General features: G+C 38.0%; 2 protein-coding genes across 2 annotated transcripts in view; one reads left to right on the plus strand and one right to left on the minus strand.

The window, feature by feature from the left end:
• RARS2 (arginyl-tRNA synthetase 2, mitochondrial) overlaps window positions 1–8,404 on the minus strand; it is a 69,165-nt gene extending 60,761 nt beyond the window's left edge. The window contains exon 1 of the mRNA XM_005858387.2: window positions 8,325–8,404. Within this exon, the coding sequence (XP_005858449.1) occupies window positions 8,325–8,360 (36 nt within the window). The 5' untranslated portion in view covers window positions 8,361–8,404. The remainder of the gene's footprint in view (window positions 1–8,324) is intronic.
• A 115-nt stretch (window positions 8,405–8,519) lies between these two features.
• Window positions 8,520–20,332, plus strand: part of ORC3 (origin recognition complex, subunit 3) — a 55,614-nt gene continuing 43,801 nt past the window's right edge. Inside the window, 5 exon segments of the mRNA XM_014530032.1 lie at window positions 8,520–8,593; window positions 12,267–12,321; window positions 14,891–14,988; window positions 17,648–17,792; window positions 20,074–20,178. Of these exon segments, the coding sequence (XP_014385518.1) occupies window positions 8,570–8,593; window positions 12,267–12,321; window positions 14,891–14,988; window positions 17,648–17,792; window positions 20,074–20,178 (427 nt within the window). The 5' untranslated portion in view covers window positions 8,520–8,569.

Here is a 20,332-nt window from a genome sequence, read left to right on the forward strand (position 1 = left end):
TGTGGGGTGTGGGAAGAGACTGGACAAAAATTGTACACCTATGGATGAGAACAGTGGGTGGTGGGGGTAAGGGCAGAGGGTGCGGTGGGAATCAGGTGGAGGGGAGCTATGGAGGGAAAAAGAGGAACAACTGTAATAATCTGAACAACAAAGATTTATTAAAAAATAAATAAAAATAAAAATGAATTTTCAGGAAAAAAAAAGAACGATGAAACTGAAATACAGAGAATTTATGTAACATGCCTAAGTGAAAAAGCTCAGATGTTAACACAAGCAATCTAAAACCAGAACCTACACCCAACCCGTGTCATACATATATCCTTTCAATGAGCAATGCATGAAAAGAGTGAGATAGCAGTATTGCCATAATGAATTTAGAACTGCCTTCCTCTTTTCTCCCTGACTCCTTAATTTTTATGAAGCCTTTGCAATGGACAAACCATGGCTGTTGAGGGATAAGACAAGGGAGAAATAGGGTAAATAGGAAGTAAAGAATGTAGGAAGAAATCTTCTTCAGATGTGGTTGTAACTATTCCGGAGAAGAATAAAACTAAAAGCACTGTCTCCTAACTGGTAGTATTACCTTCAAATTGTAAAAAAAAATATGTTGAATTTCACAAACATTAAAAAAAAAGTCAAGACTTGCTGACCTGGAGCTGTCATTTCTCTTTAAGATGCTTTGTACATTTCTGCTTTGATCTAGTAAAGGTTGATTTTTAAATTTTAAAGTGCAATCTTTATTTTTAAATTCTGGTCTTTAGGAACTGCCATTACTGTATCCCCTACAAAAAGGTATTTCTTTAGGATATTTTCTCAGAAGTAGATATTTTCAAAGCATTTATAGAATGAAAGCTGCAATACTTCTTGTTTATACTACAAAATGTTCCTGCCAATACAGATTCTCAGTAATAAAGGTTCTGTTATAATTTCTCTACAGAGTTTCGGGAAGAGTAAAACAGAAGTGAATTTCAGCACTTTCCAGCCGAAGTGCAGATTCTAGGACAGCACACTGAGGAGCCTCCCAGTGAAAACACAACACATTCCCCGAGTACAGGAAGTAAATCTTGATTTGGTGTTGCATGGGTAGAAAGAATCAGAGAAGGAACTTTTGTGGGAAGATAGAAAGTATCAGGGCTACCTAGTAGAAATCTAATATGTTAAGTCAGAGTTCAGAAATATGTGTACAAGTCATCACGACCTACTGGAGACAAAAGGGGAATGGAGAGCTGTGGAGTTTATATTTTTGTAACCACGAAAGTGAGGTGAGCCAAGAACAAATCTGAAATGGAGAGTGAAGAAGTCATCCACACAATGCAGGAACAAATACAGAGTTTGGGCAGAGGTGACAAGCCTCAGCAAGATGAGAAAGAATAAGCATCACAAATAGGCAAACAAACTGAGAGAGAAGTGAAGGGGAGAAGAGAAGGAGGAAAAGAAAAATACAGAAGAGAAGGAATGTGGCATATAGGAGATCAAAGAACTCTTGTCTGAAAGAAAAATATAGCTTAATAAATACAAAAACATTATTCATAAGTGCTTCAAGATTTGTAATTAAAGCAATCAGAGCAATATAAAAATGCATAAAGATAATCCATCCTTAGTATATTTGATGCCCCTAAAATATAAAAAGGGTAGAAACAAGAGGACAGGATGATAGGTACACTGGTTCTCCAGTAGCAAAGACATAAGGATAGAGACAAAGCTCAAAGCCACTCTTCAAAAAGTGATAGCCAAAGAAAGATATTAACTTGGTCTCACTTATCAGAAGCCATAGAAATGAATACACAAAACCCAAGAAAATTTTAAAGTATTTGTTGATATATATCTTGGTTCCCTCAAAAGCACGGAGGGCCTGAGAAAAGGATTGTATGCAGATAGTTTATTTGGGAGGTGAACCCTGAGGGCAGAAGTGATGGAAGGAGAGTAAAAGAGGAGAAAAAGCAAATATAAGATTGTGCTATCAAGGCCACTACTATAGGCAATGGAGCCTTAATTTCCATTACGTCCTACCTCCTAAGAAGCACACACGATGCCCATCCAAAAATAGGAAGCAGGAGCCTCCATCCCTCATTGGTTGAGGGCTGTCCTTGATATTAACTCCACCACACTTGAGCCCATAGGCTGGGATTATTTCAAAAACAGAATGGGAGCACATGTGAAACTGTTCACACAAAAGTGGCAGCTGGAATCACAGGTGTGACCAAGTGATGGGAGATAATAGGGCATAATATTCAATAACAGGAAAAATGTCCCTAAATAAAGAACCAAATCTATATTGTGGTATATTATGGTAATGGCACACCACTCTGCAGTAAAATGAAAGAATTAAACCTCCACACATCTTTATAAATATTTTTTTAAAATTGAGGCAAACAAACAAAAACCCAGGTTGCAGAAGGATAATTACAGTTTGATTATCACCTATATAAAATTTAATAACTGGCCCTAGCTGGTTTGGCTCAGTGGATAGAGTGTTGGCCTGCAGACTGAAGGGTCCTGGGTTCCATTCCGGTCAAGGGCATGTACCTCGGTTGCAGGCTCCTCCTGGCCAGGGCCCTGGTCTGGGCGCAAGCAGGAGGCAACCAATGGATGTGTTTCTCTCACATTGATATTTGTCTCTCTCTCTCTTCCACTCTCTCTAAAAATCAATAGAAAAATATCCTCGGGTAAGGATTTAAAAAAATAATAATAAAATTAATAACTGAAAAATAAATTATTGTAAATATTAAAATCTCCTGGCTACTCATCCCTGGTTGCAAATTCTCTTTCCTCACATATGAGGTTTTGTTTTACCATATCTGTGCATGTCATTTACAACCTATGAATGCATTCCAATTAGTAATGGGTACATGAATATTATCTATTTTCTTCTCCATGATTAAATATTTCATTAAAAAAAAGAAACAAACTGAATCCACAGATCATAGTAAATTACTATGTCAGGAAAATATAACAGAAAATTTAACAGAGAAACATCAGGCTAAGTTACTAAATTTCAAAAGATAAAGCATCCAATCAAAAATCTAGAGATGAGCCGAAACCGGTTTGTCTCAGTGGATAGAGCATCGGCCTGCGGACTGAAAGGTCCCAGGTTCGATTCCGATCAAGGGCATGTACCTGGGTTGCGGGCACATCCCCAGTAGGAGATGTGCAGGAGGCAGCTGATCGATGTTTCTCTCTCATCGGTGTTTCTAACTCTCTATCTCTCTCCCTTTCTCTCTGTAAAAAATCAATAAAAAATATATTTAAAAAAAAATCTAGAGATGAAAAGAAGAACTTTACTTTGTATTCATGTTGCCTAATCACACGGTTAAAGCAAATAATTTAGCAATGATATTATATAGGACTAAATTCATCCACTAGAAAAATTGCAGACGGGCATGTTTGTTTCACTTGCTCAGTTGTTTTTAGTTTGATTTAGTTGCCAACATATGAAAATTGGAAATTTAAAAAATAACATTGGCCAAAACCAGTCTGTCTCAGTGGATAGAGCGTCGGCCTGCGGACTGAAAGGTCCCAGGTTTGATTCCAGTCAAGGGCATGTACTTGGGTTGCGGGCACATCCCCAGTAGGAGATGTGCAGGAGGCAGCTGATCGATGTTTCTCTCTCATCGATGTTTCTAACTCTCTATCTCTCTCCCTTCCTCTCTGTAAAAAATCAATAAAAAATATATTTAAAAAAAATAACATTGGATTGTTGTATGCATTTGTATATATGGTATAAGTCTTTGGAAAATTCAAAATTAGAACTAAATAGTGTTGTTAGTGCTTTATTTCTAAAATGAAGATTTTTTTATATTTCCAAATCTATTTTGATATTTCTAAACATGCTAATTTTTTTTAATAATTAAACCTCCAAGATTATTTTATCTGAGAAGTCATAATTTTTTTTTAAAGTAATGTTTGAAAAAAATAAAGCACCATGAGCCCTTCTTGAAAAATATATTTATAAAGAAATCCGTTTCCTCAAAAAACTGGAAATGGAACTCCCATTTGACCCTGTGATCCCACTTCTAGGAATATATCCCAAGAAACCAAAAACACCAATCAGAAAGGATATATGCACCCCTATGTTCATAGCAGCACAATTCACCATAGCTAAGATTTGGAAACAGCCTAAGTGCCCATCAGTAGATGAATGGATTAGAAAACTGTGGTACATCTACACGATGGAATACTATGCTGCTGTAAAAAAGAAGGAACTCTTACAATTTGCAACGGCATGGATGGAGCTGGAGAGCATTATGCTAAGTGAAATAAGCCAGTCAATGAAGGAAAAATACCACATGATCTCACTCATTCATGGATAATAAAGACCATTACAAACTTTTGAACAATAATAGATACAGAGGCAGAGCTGCCTCAAACTGATTGTCAAACTGCAGCGGGAAGGCCAGAGAGGGTTGGGGGGCAGAAGGGAGGGGAGTAAGAGATCAACCGAAGGACTTGTATGCATGCAGTAATACTCTTTGTAATAATTTAAGCAATAAAAATATATATATATATATAAAAAAAAAAAGAAATCCGGCCAATTAAGCCATGTAACCAGGAAAAGTATTGGTAATAAGCATCTTATCCAAATCAATAGAAAGTGAACAGCAGATAAGTTCTGCATATATGGCTAATAAACAGACTATGAGTATTACAAATGAATGAGAAAGTTACCCAAACAAATTAGGAATGGTAGAGGAAAGTTATGCCAACTATAAGAGTTCTAATGTCCTCGTCTCTCACACCAGGGGTTGATATTGTCTAAATATGAAACATGAAGATTTTAAAGAAACATTCCAAATTGTATTGTTCTGCATAATCTCTTAACTGCAGAGGACTCATGTAGAAAATACATCAATAATTCTTTGCATTGCACTTTGGTTTCTTTTTCTTTCATTAAATTCAAGCAAAACTATGTTTAATACTTCTTATTTAAAACAATATTTCAGTTATGCGTACATGGGGAATCCTAACACTATTACACTTTTAGTAGTTGGACATTTTTCATCATAAAACTTTTAAAGAAGCAAACAAACCTAAAAATAAAAACTCATTACAATTTTTATAAAAAGCATATCTACCCAGTTTTTCTATCTTCCTTCCTTTTTTTCCCCTGACTTTATAAAAGTACTGCTAAGGAATTTTCACTGAAAATTAATTAGGGTTCAGATACTTAGCTTTCTGGTGACCTAACCTCATGTGGGACTAAAGCATTCACTGAGAGTAATGTATAACTAGATTCCCACATCAGAAGTGTAGCAAGGGGATTCAAATTCTGTCCTCAGCATTCTAATTTAACAGAGTAATGAATATTTATTGAGTGTATACAATGTACCAAACACAACCCCCAAGTACTAAATACGGATTGATTCATTAAATCCTAATGACAATCCTATAAAGTAGCTAAATAATTTTCCAGACTTTACAAATGAGGGACAGAGAACTCACATACCTACCAGAGAAGCGGGATTTAAACCCACATGTCCTCATGGTCAGTGTTCTTAATCACTATACCAATGGTTCCCACCTTGGCTGCACATTGGAATGACCCAGGGATCTTTAGAAAACACTGATGCAAACATTCTCATTTAACTAGCACAGGATGGGGTGTGAGCAACAGGATGTTAATAAGTTCTTGTGTTGAATTTAGGGAGAGACCAAGATGGCGGCATAGGTAAACACCGGAGACTGCTGCCGCAAACAACCACTTCAAAAATACAACTAAAAGACGGAACGGACATCACCCAGAACCACAGGAAGGCTGGCTGAGGAGAGACTCTTCAACTAGAAGGAAAAATAACAGCACACCGAGGCTCAGAGGAGGCGCAGTGTGGAAAAAACTCAGGTGCGGAGGTGCGCGCGCAAAGCGGGCTGGTGGCTGAGAGCGCGGTTGTCGTTTTCGGTCAGGGGGGAGTCTCAGACTCTGAGCTCCAGATACGGGCGAATCGCTGGGGACTCGGACCCAAACGGGAGAAGCGGGAGTGTCTGGCATCAGTTGGAAGGCAGCTTTCCCTCCGAGGTTTGCAGCGGTTCCGGGGGTTCTGAGAAGCAGAGCCTCTGGGAACGGGACTGAGAGGGGCCATAACCGCTCCCTCCGCCCGCCCGCCCTGTTGAGCCCGCCCCGCCCAAGCCCTGCGCAGAGCCATTTGCCAGATCGCCTCAGGCAAAGGCTAGATTAGCACCTCCCCAGAGGACAGAAGTTTTCCGCGGCAGACACAGCTGATTCACACAGCCAGTCGGCCTGGTGGTCAAATCCCTCTAGTATTAACTACAACAATCAAGGCTCAACTAGAACAAGACTGCGCACAAAGACCACTAGGGGGTGCACCAAGAAAGCATAAAAAATGCGGAGACAAAAAAACATGACAGAAATGGAGGATATAGAGCTAAAAATCGCAATTTTGAGGGCTTGCAAAAATGTGCTAGAAGCTGTCAATAAACTTGAGGAGAGAGTCACGAAAACTAATGAGACCCTCGATGCTATGATAAAGAACCAACTAGAAATTAAGCATACACGGACTGAAATAAAGAATATTATACAGACACCCAATAGCAGACCAGAGGAGCGCAAGAATCAAGCCAAAGATTTGAAATGCGAAGAAGCAAAAAACACCCAACCGGAAAAGCAAAATGAAAAAAGAATCCGAAAATACGAAGATAGTGTAAGGAGCCTCTGGGACAGCTTCAAGCGTACAAACATCAGAATAATTGGGGTGCCAGAAGATGAGAGACAGCAAGATATTGAAAACCTATTTGAAGAAATAATGGCAGAAAACTTCCCCCACCTGGTGAAAGAAATGGACTTACAGGTCCAAGAAGCGCAGAGAACCCCAAACAAAAGGAATCCAAAGAGGACCACACCAAGACACATCATAATTAAAATGCCAAGAGCAAAAGACAAAGAGAGAATCTTAAAAGCAGCAAGAGAAAGAGACTCAATTACCTACAAGGGAATACCCATACGACTGTCAGCTGATTTCTCAACAGAAACTTGGCAGGCCAGAAGGGAATGGCAAGAAATATTCAAAGTGATGAATACCAAGAACCTACAACCAAGATTACTTTATCCAGCAAAGCTATCATTCAGAATTGAAGGTCAGATAAAGAGCTTCACAGATAAGGAAAAGCTAAAGGAGTTCATCACCACTAAACCAGTATTATACGAAATGCTGAAAGGTATCCTTTAAGAAGAGGAAGAAGAAAAAGGTAAAGATACAAATTGTGAACAACAAACATGCATCTATCAACAAGTGAATCTAAGAACCAAGTGAATAAATAATCTGATGTACAGAATGAACTGGTGATTATAATGAATCAGGGACATAGAAAGGGAATGGACTGACTATTCTTGGGGGGGAAAGGGAAATGGGAGATGCAGGAAGAGACTGGACAAAAATCGTGCACCTATGGATGAGGACAGTGGGTGGGAAGTGAGGGCGGAGGGTGGGGCGGGAACTGGGAGGAGGGGAGTCAGGGGGGGGAAAAAAAGAGGAACAAATGTAACCTGAACAAAAAAGATTTAATTAAAAAAAAAAAAAAAAACTGTGGAAGTTCTTGTGTTGATTGTAATGTGCAGGGAAGTGTGGGGACCACTGCACACTATACCTTTCTGCCTCCTGGCCGTCCTTGGTTAGCAGTTATCAAGCCTGGATGAACATCAACATCACCTGATAGAGTTTCAAGACCCGCCCCGACGCGGGGGGCCTGGGCTTGGGTATTTTTTAAGGGTCCTCAGGTGACCGCAGTCTGCAGCCAAGGTTGAGAACCACTGCTTAGGGAGACACCAGTTGCCCTCCCAGTTAACAATCAGGACTAATTACCACCTAGGGATTCAGAGGGCAAGAAGGCAGAACTATTTCCCCAGAACTTCCTTTTTACTCTAAGAACCCTCAGTTTTCCTTCCTTCAGGACACTCTGGGTACTGCACGGCTATATTTCCGGTTTACAAACCCTAAGACCCTTGAATAAGCCTTTATCTTTCATTCTAGCCAAAGCCTCCTGATTTCACTAGGTCAGCGTTCATTTCTGTGGGGTCTAATCATGGCCCCGTGACTTCCCCACCCAGATAAGGCGTACAAAGCTGTAGGGTGGGAAGGCGTGAGGGAAGCCGCGCGTGCCTCTCCAAGTTTACTTTTCACCCTGAAGGCTGGTCTGAGCCGCACGCTCGACCCTCCACTGGGTTTGCCTCCGCAGCGGAGGCATCTCCAGAGGACGGTGAGGAAGCGGCAGCAACAAGCGGGGTTTCCTCAGAACCCGCCCGTCCGCTGACTGAGGACTGGCCCATCGCGGTGAGACGGCTTCGGGGGCGCGGGGCTCCGTTCCTGGGACCGTACCTGACAGGCGATGGACCTGCGGAAGCCGCACGCCATGTCTACTTCCACGTAGTGCGTCCCCGAGGTTCCAGACGGAGCCACGCCCCGCCCTCCTCTGAAGCCCCGCCTCCACGCGCCGGAAGCCCACCTCGAGGGTGATGCCAGCCAATCAAGAAGCCCAGTGGCTCGTCACTAACCTCTGCCCTGCTGCCGCGAAGGAGCGCGGGAAATCCCGAGTTTCTGGATGCCATTCTGCCGCTGGGACCATGGCCACCTCCTCGGTGTCCAAGGTACGCGGGGGCGGGCGGCCACTAAGACTCCGCCGCAACCTCATCCCCTTTCGGGGAAGACACGGAGCGGAGGTTACCTGGGCCTCGGTGTACCGACTTCAGGGGAAGGTGGCGGTCGGAGCTGAGATCTTGGCTCCCGGTCCGGTTCAGGCCAACTTTGGGGAGCGAATACGCCCGCCCGCCTGCCTTAGTGTTTTGGCTAGGAGGATTTTTAAATTCTGGTTTGTGGAGGTCGACTGTCCGGAGGATGTGCCACAGTCACCTGTCCTCTTTCTTTCCTTCTCAAATGTTTATTGTGCCAAACACTCCATGCGGTACCAGGATACAGGGGTTAACAAAATAGACTCAGTGTTTGCACTGCAGAAACACATTAAACACGGATAAACTGACCACAAACTGTGTGATAAATGTGAGCAAGAAAGAAAGTTCTAAGCGAGAGAGCAGAAGAGCTAGAAGAACCTAGATTGCCCGAGGTCAGGGAAGGCCTTTGGAGAAAGACATTTGAGCTGAGACCTGAAAAGTGAGAAGTTAGGTAAAGGATTGGGGAGTGGGTGGGGGGTGGAGGGTGTTCGCAAAGAGAATATGTTCTTTGGTCCAGAAGATAGAAATAAAATGGCATATTAAATAAAGGAGTTGAAAAATCTGTATAATTAGAGAGTTGAAATAGAAAAGGGAGCCTTATGAAAAGTAGTGTACGGGTGTGTGTGTGTGAGATCATACAGATCTTCTCATACTGGCTGCTTAGATGGCCAGGGATTGCAAGACATGGTATAGTTGGTAAGAAAATAAATTTTAGAGCTCTATTGTCCAGTGCGGTAGCCATTAGCCACATGTGGGTATTTAAATGAAAATAAGTAAACTTAAAAGTTTAGTTCCTGCCCTAACTGGTTTGGCTCGGTGGATAGAGCATGGGCCTGCGGACTGAAGGGTCCCAGGTTCGATTCCGGTCAAGGGCATGTACCTTGGTTTCAGGCACATCCCCAGTAGGGGGTGTGCAGGAGGCAGCTGATCGATGTTTCTCTCTCATGGATGTTTCTCTCTATCCTTCTCCCTTCCTCTCTGTAAAAAAAATCAATAAAATATATTAAAAAACAAAACAAAAAGTTTAGTTCCTCAGTCTCACTAATATGACTACATCTTAGTGCAGATTTTGATATTTCCCTCGTTACTGGAAGCCTATTGGATAGCACTGCTATAAACGGTCAAGTAAGACCTTTAGTAATATGAGTGCAACTGAGAGCTCCTTAAGTTAAAGCTGTCTGGTAAAGCTGAGAATGCAGATGAAGAAGCTACAAAGACATTTCTCTCTGTGTAAAACCAGATTAATGAAGAAGGCTACACCATTGATCTAATTTTTAATGTTGATTAAAATTATAAAATTATGAGAACAGTGCCTTCCAAGAGTATATATCAAGGAGGAACTACAAGCTTAGGGCTAAGTTTACAAAGGACTAACTGTGTTGCTAGGTGCAAGCTACAAGAGATTTAACTGCTAGTATTTAAAAAATTTTATTACGATTAGTACTGTTTTTGTTTTGCCCTGGTTTTAAAGTTCCATAGATTTTGGATGGTCTCTCTTCTAATCCCTTTTGTTGCATAAGCCTCCTGTTATTTTTTTAATCCCCACCCGAGAATATGTTTTTATTGATTCTTAGAGAAAGGAAAGGTGTGAAAGCGAAAGAAACATCAATGTGAGAGAGAGACATTAATTGGTTGCCTCCCGTACCCACCCTGATGGGGGAATCAAACCCATAACCTAAGTATGTGCCCTGACCAGGAATTGAACCTGCAACCTTTTGGTGTATGGGAGCACGCTCTAACTAATAGAGCCACCCAGCCAGGGCAAGCCTCTTATTTTTGTATATCTTGCAGAATTGTCCCCCCCCCCCCCCCAGGAAAGCACCTATGGCATTATAACAGAAATACTTGTATTGAGATGATTATGAAGGGAACCTTACATGAATAAGAATCTTAGGCTATTTTTCCCTAACCTATCTAAACTTCTCTTTCTTTGTCATATTTTCTTGCTGTCGGCTGTCCTCCTAGACTTCTTCCTTCATCTCAAACACCATCCCTTGATCAGGAGTTCAAAGTGGTTAACCATATTACTACCACTGCCATACATTAGGATTCCTTCTTGACACTCTATATTTCACTCCTTCAAATCTCCTTTTCCTTTACTGAATTGCAGATAGATATAGAAAGGAGGTAATAACAAGCTTGTCGTGGTACCACATGATTTTTCTAAACATGTATGTGTATTTTAAATAGTTCCATTAGCTGCAGATACAAGAGCATATAGGGCAAAGTTCTCACTTTGGATCCTGTAATCCAAATGGCCACTTTATATTTACACTGCTGTCTTTAGCAGTGCAAATATCCTGAGATGACTTTTTCTAGAAACACAGGTGTCCCCCCAAAAAGATATACACACTTTGAATGATTATAAAGTCAGTGTTTATTAACATACAATTCATTTTCAAAATTGAGTTATCAGCTGTTAAAGTATATATACATTTTTTGGAGACAACCTATATATTTTTTTTACTTTTTCATTTTCCACAGAAATGGCAATCTTAAGAAGCTGTCCATGCTTTAGGATTGTGAGAATAAACATAGGACCAGTAGCTTGGGGACTATATATCGCTAATCAAATAATAACGTGAAATTAAATGTAGCTAGGAAATTACCAGGGATATTACTTGGCAAGCATTTCTATATACTGATTGCCTAGTGTATATGTTAACACTGTCCTAAACATTGGGAAAATGATCATGCACTAAATGCAATCTGTGCTCTGAAGACACTCAGAAACTATTTAGGGAGACAAACCCTAAATAACTATGATGCAGAGTGAAAGTGATTAAAAATAAAGATATTCAAGTCCTATGAGATCTTAGGAGAAGGAATAATTCTAACTAGAGTGGCTGAGTTTGAGTTGATCTGTAATAGATAAATGAATATGTATTTATCAGATGAAGAAAGGTGAAACAATAACAGTCCAAATTATCTATTTCCCATCATGGTTCTATAGTTGGAGTTTAATTAAATAACAAATACTTATTTTGAGATGGAGAGCATCACTATTTTATATCTTCTTGATCTTCATTTTAATGTATACTACTAATGTTCTTTCTTCTCTAAGTTTTATAAAAATGGAATCTTTCTGCATTTAAATTTCATCAGAGTTTATTTTCTTTGTCTGTCTCTTAGATCAGGTCCCAAAGAACATAATCAAAGATCATGAGCATCCCATGAGAAGGAAGAGAAAGAAATGGATAGTCCTTGTATTGTTTAAGAATTTTCCTTCTATAACTCAGATAGAAAAGAAACACCTTTTTTTTAAAAAATATATATATATTTTATTGATTTTTTTACAGAGAGGAGGGGAGAGGGATAGAGAGTTAGAAACATCAATGAGAAACATCCATCAGCTGCCTCCTGCACGCCCCCTACTGGGGATGTGCCCGCAACCAAGGTACATGCCCTTGACCGGAATCAAACCTGGGACCCTTGAGTCCGCAGGCCGATGCTTTATCCGCTGAGCCAAACCGGTTAGGGCGAAAAGAAACACCTTTTTAAAAAAAAATCTGGTTATCCATAAAATACTTGGTTAACAGATTTATCTGCTCCTTGGCTACTTTGACTTTATGCTTTGTATTTCTTTTTATAGGGCTGTTTTGTGTTTAAGCCAAACTTCAAGAAGAGAAAGATCTCTGTGCCAATAGGTATGTCTTAATATCAAATTTGTTGCTTTTCTACCCCTGATTGAATTTAGTACTTTTCTTGTCTAAGCATGGCTTACAAAGGGCAAATTGAAAAGTAAATTTCCTTCAAAGGATATGTCACCATTCTTTAAAAGAGATTGTCCTAAAAATCTCAGTGGTTTTTCTGGGGCAAAATAGGGGGTATTGACTGCCAAAGGGCAATAGGGACTTTTTTGGAGTGAGGAAAATAGTTCCCTAGATTTGAGGGGGTGGTCATGAGAGTGCATACTTTTGTTAGGACATATCAAATGGGGATACTTAGACATAAAGAACTTTCAGTGATGTTGCTAGTAAGTGACAGAGCTGGGTTTAAACCCAAGCTGTCTGATTCTCGAATCCATGGTCTAACTTTTACTTTCAAAATATGAGGTGAGTTTTTGCTTAGAACTTTTTTTGTATTGAATTTCAGCTGTAATTTATTAAGATTTGTATAAAGTTTTTAGTATTAGTAAACCTAATGTGTACAATTGTATAATATGAACTTTGAGGTACATTAGGTTTTTCCCATTGTGCTGATCTAAGACCCACAGATATTGTTATAATATGAAAATCTTAGAGGAATTGACCCTAATTTTAAGACAGATGGACCAGAAATGAAGAAAACATATCCAGAATTTAGCACTTGCCTTCAATGGCTTCCGTTCTTGAAACAAGACTGCCTGAATAAGTAGGAAGATGTTTTGCATTGTGCCCACCATCTGTCTAAGAAAAGATTGGTAACTCTCCTCCTCAGTATTCTGTGGAGAGAGAGAGGTTGGGAGGGCTATGAGTAGGAGCAGGAGGGAACCTGTCAGCATTGAAAGCTGGTATTTATTCTGTAGCTCCTACTAGATTGATAAATGACTGAGAGAAGTCTTGGTAACAGGTTAATGTGTCCTACTGCTCTTGTTTTCCAATTTCTGGAAGTTTTTTTGTTATCTATTTTGATGCAGCGTTATTCAACACATTAAAAAAAATTCATGTCTTGATTTGCCATTTTAACATTTTATATGATTTTACTGATTTTCAAAGATGACTATTTTCATTCTGTTTAAGGCTAACTTATTATTCTGCTTTGTCTCTTAGTACTAGTATATCCCCTTGCTTTTTTTTGTTTGCATTTTTATACTATAACCTTGTCTATCATTTTACCATATGATGACTTCAGTATATTCTAAGCCTTTTGATAAAATTTTTAAAAAATCAGTATTTGCCCCAAACTTAGTCAACTATGATTAGGAGGAAAGTTCCTTAATATGAAAGAGAATTTGTATTCCAAACTCTCAGTTAACATTTAAATTTGATGGTGGAATTCTAGCAGCATTTCAGTGAAGTCAAGAACAAAATGTGTACTTTCACAATTATGTAATATCATGAAAGTTCTAGCTATTACAATAAAATACCTAGTAGTGAACAAGATTTAAGGAATGTAAAATATTGATTAAAAGAAGAGACTTGTAGTATTTTTGGACATGAATTTTTAATATATTTTCTCCCCAAATCAATCTATAGATTTTCTTTTATCCAGTCAAAATACCAGTGTAATTATTTTTTAGAAATGACAAAATTAGTTTGAAAGAATGGCTTAAATTTTTTTGAAAAAGAATGATGATGTTTTGTGGTGATGGGAAGAAGACCTGAATTTATTCAATATTAGAATGAACTACAAAGCTACAATAATTAAAATAGTTCAGGACTGGTATGGTTAGATTCAGTAGAACAAAAGAAAAAGTTCAAAAATAGTTCCAAATGTATTTATAAGCATTTAGATGATAAGGACATCCCAAATCAGAAGAAAGGAATTGTTTTTCAAACTGAAAATTTTTACATATAATCCAAGTGTGAGTCATGAAGTCAATTTAGTGGGTGTTGAGAGTTTTAAAAAACAGAATAGGAAACATTTGGTATCACATGGTAAGTATTGTTTTGTGGGACTTTGTTTTGGTTTCTATTATATGTGTGTGTGTTGGATTATGATGTAAGATGTATTCCTTAATGTGGATCATGGTTTTAAAAGTTTGAAAACCACTACAGCAAATGGTATTTTGATAAATGGCCAACCATTGGGAGGAAAACATTCCAAAAATATATAACATAATGCAGACAGAATAAATATAAGTCTGGGCTAAAACTGTCTCAGTTGAACAAATGAACAAGGATAGTAGTAGTAAGAATCATTTAATAAAGGAGAACTCAAAACAGATATATAAAACAAAGTATATATAGCCTTAGAATAAGAGTAAATAATGAGAATATATCAATATTGAATGTATACATTTCAAATCAAAACCATTAAATAAAAACTTAGAAGTTCAGAAGTAAATGATAGAAATACATTATAAAAATTAAATTTAAAAAACCCCAAAAAATTAAGTAAGATATTTAACCTTACAATACTTACAGTAAGAATTTAAGATGTATAAATAAAATTAAATATAAAAGATGTTACTTATCCCCAAATATATATATGTATATATATATATATATACACATACAAACACACACACACATATTATATAAAAAAGACATTGACTTATTTCTGTGTTTTCAGAGGAGTATTTTAATGAAGGGAAAAATGAGTCTGAGGACAGTAAGCTTCGATTTGAAACTTATCAGATGATATGGCAGCAGATGAAATCTGAAACTGAGGTGAATACTTTTTTTAATAACATTTCTCTAATACCGTAAATCTCATATTTGTTGTTTCTCATCTTTTCCACCAGTTTATAAGACGATTGATGAAATGTTGGTAATACTGGTTAAGCACAATCTGTATATCCTAAAAAAAACAAAACCCTCATGTTCCAAGTATTAAGCATAGCTTCAGGTACTGGAACTTATGTTTATAATGATAGTTGCTAAGGCAAGGGGCTCTTTACACATCCTCACAGCTTTGAAATGTTGGCACTGTCCAAATTATCCATTCAGTTACACAAATAAGAAATCAAGCTATTTCTAAATACTTCACTCTCTCATCCTATATCCAGTTACCATGTTCTTTATATTCCAGCTCTGAAAAATTTCTCCACTATAGCAGATTCATTGTTCTAGAGCTAACAGATTTTTTTTTGACCAACACAGTGTTGTATTTTTTTTTCTTTATTAATTAAGGTATTACATATGTATCCTATCCCCCTATTGCCCCCCCCCCCCCCCAAACACCCTCCCACACTCATGCCCTCACCCCCCTTGGTGTCTGTGTCTATTGGTTATGCTTATATGCATGCATACAAGTCCTTTGGTTGATCTCTCCCCCTTACCCCTTCCCTCCCCTACCTTTCCTTTGAGGGTTGACGGTCTGCGCGATGCTTCTCTGTCTCTGGATCTGTTTTTGTTCATCAGTTTATGTTGTTCCTTATATTCCATAAATGAGTGAGATCATGTGCTTTCTCTGACTGACTTATTTTGCTTAGCATAATGCTCTCCAGTTCCATCTATGCTGTTGCAAATGGTAAGAATTCCTTCTTTTTTACAGCAGCATAGTATTCCATTGTGTAGATGGACCACAGTTTTCTAATCCACTCATCTGCTGATGGGCACTTAGGCTCTTTCCAAATCTTAGGTATTGTAAATTGTGCTGCTATGAACATAGGGGTGCATATATCCTTTCTGATTGGTGTTTCTAGTTTCTTGGGATATATTCCTAGAAGTGGAATCACTGGGTCAAATGGGAGTTCCATTTTTAAAAAATACTTCATTGATTTTTTATAGCGAGGAAGGGAGAGGGATAGAGAGTCAGAAACATGGATGAGAGAGAAACATCGATCAGCTGCCTCCTGCACACTCCCCCACTGGGGATGTGCCCGCAACCAAGGTACGTGCCCTTGACCGGAATCGAACCTGGGACCCTTCAGTCTGCAGGCTGACGCTCTAGCCACTGAGCCAAACTGGTTAGGGCCATTTTTAGTTTTTTGAGGAAACTCCATACTGTTCTCCAAGGTGGCTGCACCAGTCTTATTATTTTTTTTTAATGCCTTTCGGACGGTTATGTGCTTTTCAGTTTATTACTGTTTCCCGCCACACTTTATTGCATTACACCTAGTGGCTTTGCTCATGCATGTATTCCATGTGACCCTTGAAGATATTTGAGTTTGTGGTTTCCAGTTTAGGTCCCCTTTATTTTTTTACCTGATTGTCATGATATCCTCCTAACTGACTCTAGTGTAAAATCCTTCAGATCTGCCACTAGTCCCTATGGCACTGTTGGCCAAATTAGAAAAGTCCTCCTTTCATGCAGATACAGTCTTAGGTCCTGCAACAGGGCTTTTCCAACTCTGGGGCCAACTGGCCTTCACAGTGCTGTCAGATTAACCCTTCCTACTCCCGATTTAATCATATCTCTACTTCAGATGTCTTCAGTGGTTCTCCCTACATGATAAAATCCAAACTCTTTAACATCAAATATATTTTTTCTTGGTCTAGCCCTTTGCTTATTTGTCCAATCTCATTCCCTACCACTTTTCATGTTCTTTATGCTTAGCTATATCTGTGACTCTTCAGTTGTTTGGTACTTTCTTCCTTCCTTGCCTCCTTTACTATTTATTCATTCAGACTTCCTTTACCTACCATCACCAACTCCATCACCTGCTCTAATGCTTTGGCTCAGATATATCACCTCCTCAGCTTAAGTTGGATGGTCCTACTCTTTATTCCTATATTGTCATAGCACTCTACACAACATTACTTTCATTTTAAGTGTTCTTGCTCAATTTCTTTACATTTTAGGGTAGGGACAACAGACAGTCCTCGGGTTACGTTGGACTCACGTACGTAGTTTCATGGTTATGTCACCATCTCCCATTTATTTATTAAAAAAAAAAAGTTCTGTCATTTCGACGTATGTACATATGTGCTTTATGTTTTTTTATTATTTATTTACCACAAGTAAAGGTCAGGAATTGTTATCTTTCTTTTAATTTTTTTTACTGTTTCACTTCATTACTGCTGTGTATGTGCTCCATGTGAGTGACATAGGCGCTTATGCAGGTGGGTTCCCACTTACTGCGAAAATCGCGTTACATCACGCTGTAGTAACGGATCTCCAACATAACCCGAGGACCTACTGTATCTTTCATTTGTAAGGTGGTTAATCAGTGTTTATTGAATGATTAAATGAGTCTCTTTAATGAGGGGATCCAAAGCCCTAATCATTGGAGTTTTAAAGAAAAACATTTTTTTTTTCATCATGATTGTAATTTTACATGTAATCTTTGGAATTGAATTCATGACAGTTTTCTTTCCCAAATTTTGAAAGACACATCAGATTATTGCTAATTATAATCCATAAAATTTTGTGTGTTCTGTGTAGCAAATGCAAGAGGAATTAAATAAAAACCTGTTTGACAGTCTAATCAAATTTCTACAAAAGTCTCATTCTGGATTCCAGAAGAATTCAAGAGACTGGGGCTGTCAAATAAAACTAAGAGAAATTCCAACTGCTGCTCTTATTCTAGGTATGTACAGATTTGTTTGTTTTTTAAAATTGGTGGCTCTGTTTTTGAGAATAGTGGGGAATAATCTGTTCTGGTAAACCTGTTTGTTGCTCTCATTTACAGAATTAAAACAATCATTTTGTTAGGCATAATTTTAAAACCAAAACCAATAAAAGTTCTTTATACTGATCATGAATCTATAAATTAGAAGAAATTGATTTGGGTTAGCTAGTCCCCTCATCAACTTTCTGTCTGAAAAAATGAAGGGGAAATATATATGTTACTCTTCTCTTCTTTAGTTATATTATGAAAGTAGATGAGATTTGAATTTGGTAATAAAGAAACCAGCAGTATATTAAAAGATTTTATTTTTATATCTTTTTATCATTTCTTCAGTGCAGTTATTCTATGACTAATTTTTTTCCTTATTTGTAGTTTTTTTAATATTTGTTTCATAATATTGTATTAGTAGTCATTGTTTAAAAGAATTTTGGATGAATTACATATAAACTGCTTTCAGACTACAGGTTGTACATTTCTTAGTTACTTAAATTTTTATCATTAACATGCAATTTTAACCAAATATCTGGCTTGCAGGTAATGGAAAAATTTTCTTTGAAATATTAGCAGGTTTTTTTTTTCATTTCGTTTAAAACGTACTGCCTAATACTGTTAATTATCTTCCTGATATTCAGGGCAGTACTTTTCAAACTTTCATGTACCTAAAAATAACTTCTAGGGGATCTTAGTAAATGAAAATTTTCACTAATAAGTCTGGGGCAGGGCCTAAAACGCTGCATTTCTAATACGCCTCTATCTGATGCCAACACTGCTGATCCCAGGACCACTCTGAGTAATAAGACTTTGTGGAATGATTTTAAAATGCTGTGGATCAGCTTTTCAGTGCAACCTGCCAATTAATTTGAAAACCCTTTCCATTATGGATGAGAAACTGAAGCCCAGTGATGGCTGGCTTGTACTGTTTGTTGGGTGCTTTCTTTCTCTATTGCCATGTTACAGTAATTGAAGTGGGAGAAACATGATCAAGAGGGATGGCCTGGTAGGTTGTTGTGAGAGCACTGTTTAAATCCCTTCTCTGCCTCGTGCCAAAAGGAGAAGAGAAGCTAATGGAAATCATGTGTTTGAAAGTCAGTAGTTTGAGGAGAACATTTTTCCAGTTACAGACGCTGATTATCTTGTTTCCAATAGACAAGTGCGTTATCTTAAGGAACATAGTGTTAAATAGCTTACAAAGTCAGTCAGACAAGATAAGCCAGTGCTTTACTGCTTTACTAAACTCCTAAATTTGTTCAGAGATGTAGTATCATAATCTTAGACCGTAATGCATGCTAGGAATATCATTCTGACACTTTAAAAAAATCTGTACTCAAAGTTACTTAAGCACATTGCACAGTTTCTATTTTCCGTAAGGTATATGTCTATTTATTTCTTTTAGTGTATGTCTTTTAAAAATATCCTGCCAACATTTTTGTGTGTTGCCTCTCCTAGGAAAAAAATGTTGACTATTGGTGGTCTGGATGATTCTGAACCTTTCTTGCAAGCAGTTGAAGGTTTATAGTAGCAAGCCTCAAGTAGTTTCAGGATGTCTGCTGCTGGCATCCACCGAAGTGCCAACACTCTTTCTAGAAAGCACAGATTGGGACCTTAGGGAAGTTACCAGTTAATAGAATTTTTTCCAAAGTAGTGGGAAGTTTTCACTCAATTCTGATTACTGCATGAAGAGCACTAAAATTCTGATGTGTGGAAATGAGAATCGGAATTTAGTAAATACCTAAAGGACCAAAAACTATAATATAATTTTGTTTTAGACTCTTTCCTCAGAAATTAGTTTAGTGTACACTTTACCTATTATATTTACTACTGTGATCATAAATAATATTACTGATTGGATTCTCCTCAGCTGTTAAGTGAGGGTTACAGTAAGACTGGAATCCATAGTCTTTATTTTTGAGTAATTATTTTAAAGAGCTCTTAATGAATGTGACAAAGAAATGAAATGTTTTCAAGATGTTCTTAAGATGTTTTCAAGGGTTAACTACACATCCCCAGTAATTTTTTTTAAAAGAAAAATTGTGCTAAATATCTTTCCTAACAAATAAGTATAGTGTGTGCCTCTAGATATCTAGTATTACTGGAGATCTCTTCATTTATGCAGTGTGTTGTTTTATTAATCATTTAAAAATACTTTTACTTAGCAATTCACTTGACATGTTAAATAGCTTTTGTTGTTAAGTTATTAATAATAAAAATGATGGTGTAATATTGATGTATAATCCCATAGGTGTGAATGTAACAGATCATGAATTTACATTCAGAAGTCTAACAGAAGCCGTTCAGAATAATGTCACTCCATATGTAGTCTCATTGCAAGCTAGGGACTGTCCAGGTAAAGTATAAATGCTTTAATAACCTTGGTGAGGTGTTACCAATTTCTTCGGCTCTTCTCTCTCCATCTTTCTTTGTGTATCTCTCCATATCTGTCTCTCTGTGTCTCTCAAGCTTTCTTCATCCCTTTTTATTTGTGGAAAGAGTATGGTACT

The sequence above is a fragment of the Myotis brandtii genome, unplaced genomic scaffold, assembly GCF_000412655.1.
Source record: "Myotis brandtii unplaced genomic scaffold, ASM41265v1 scaffold1171, whole genome shotgun sequence".
Taxonomy (NCBI): domain Eukaryota; kingdom Metazoa; phylum Chordata; class Mammalia; order Chiroptera; family Vespertilionidae; genus Myotis; species Myotis brandtii.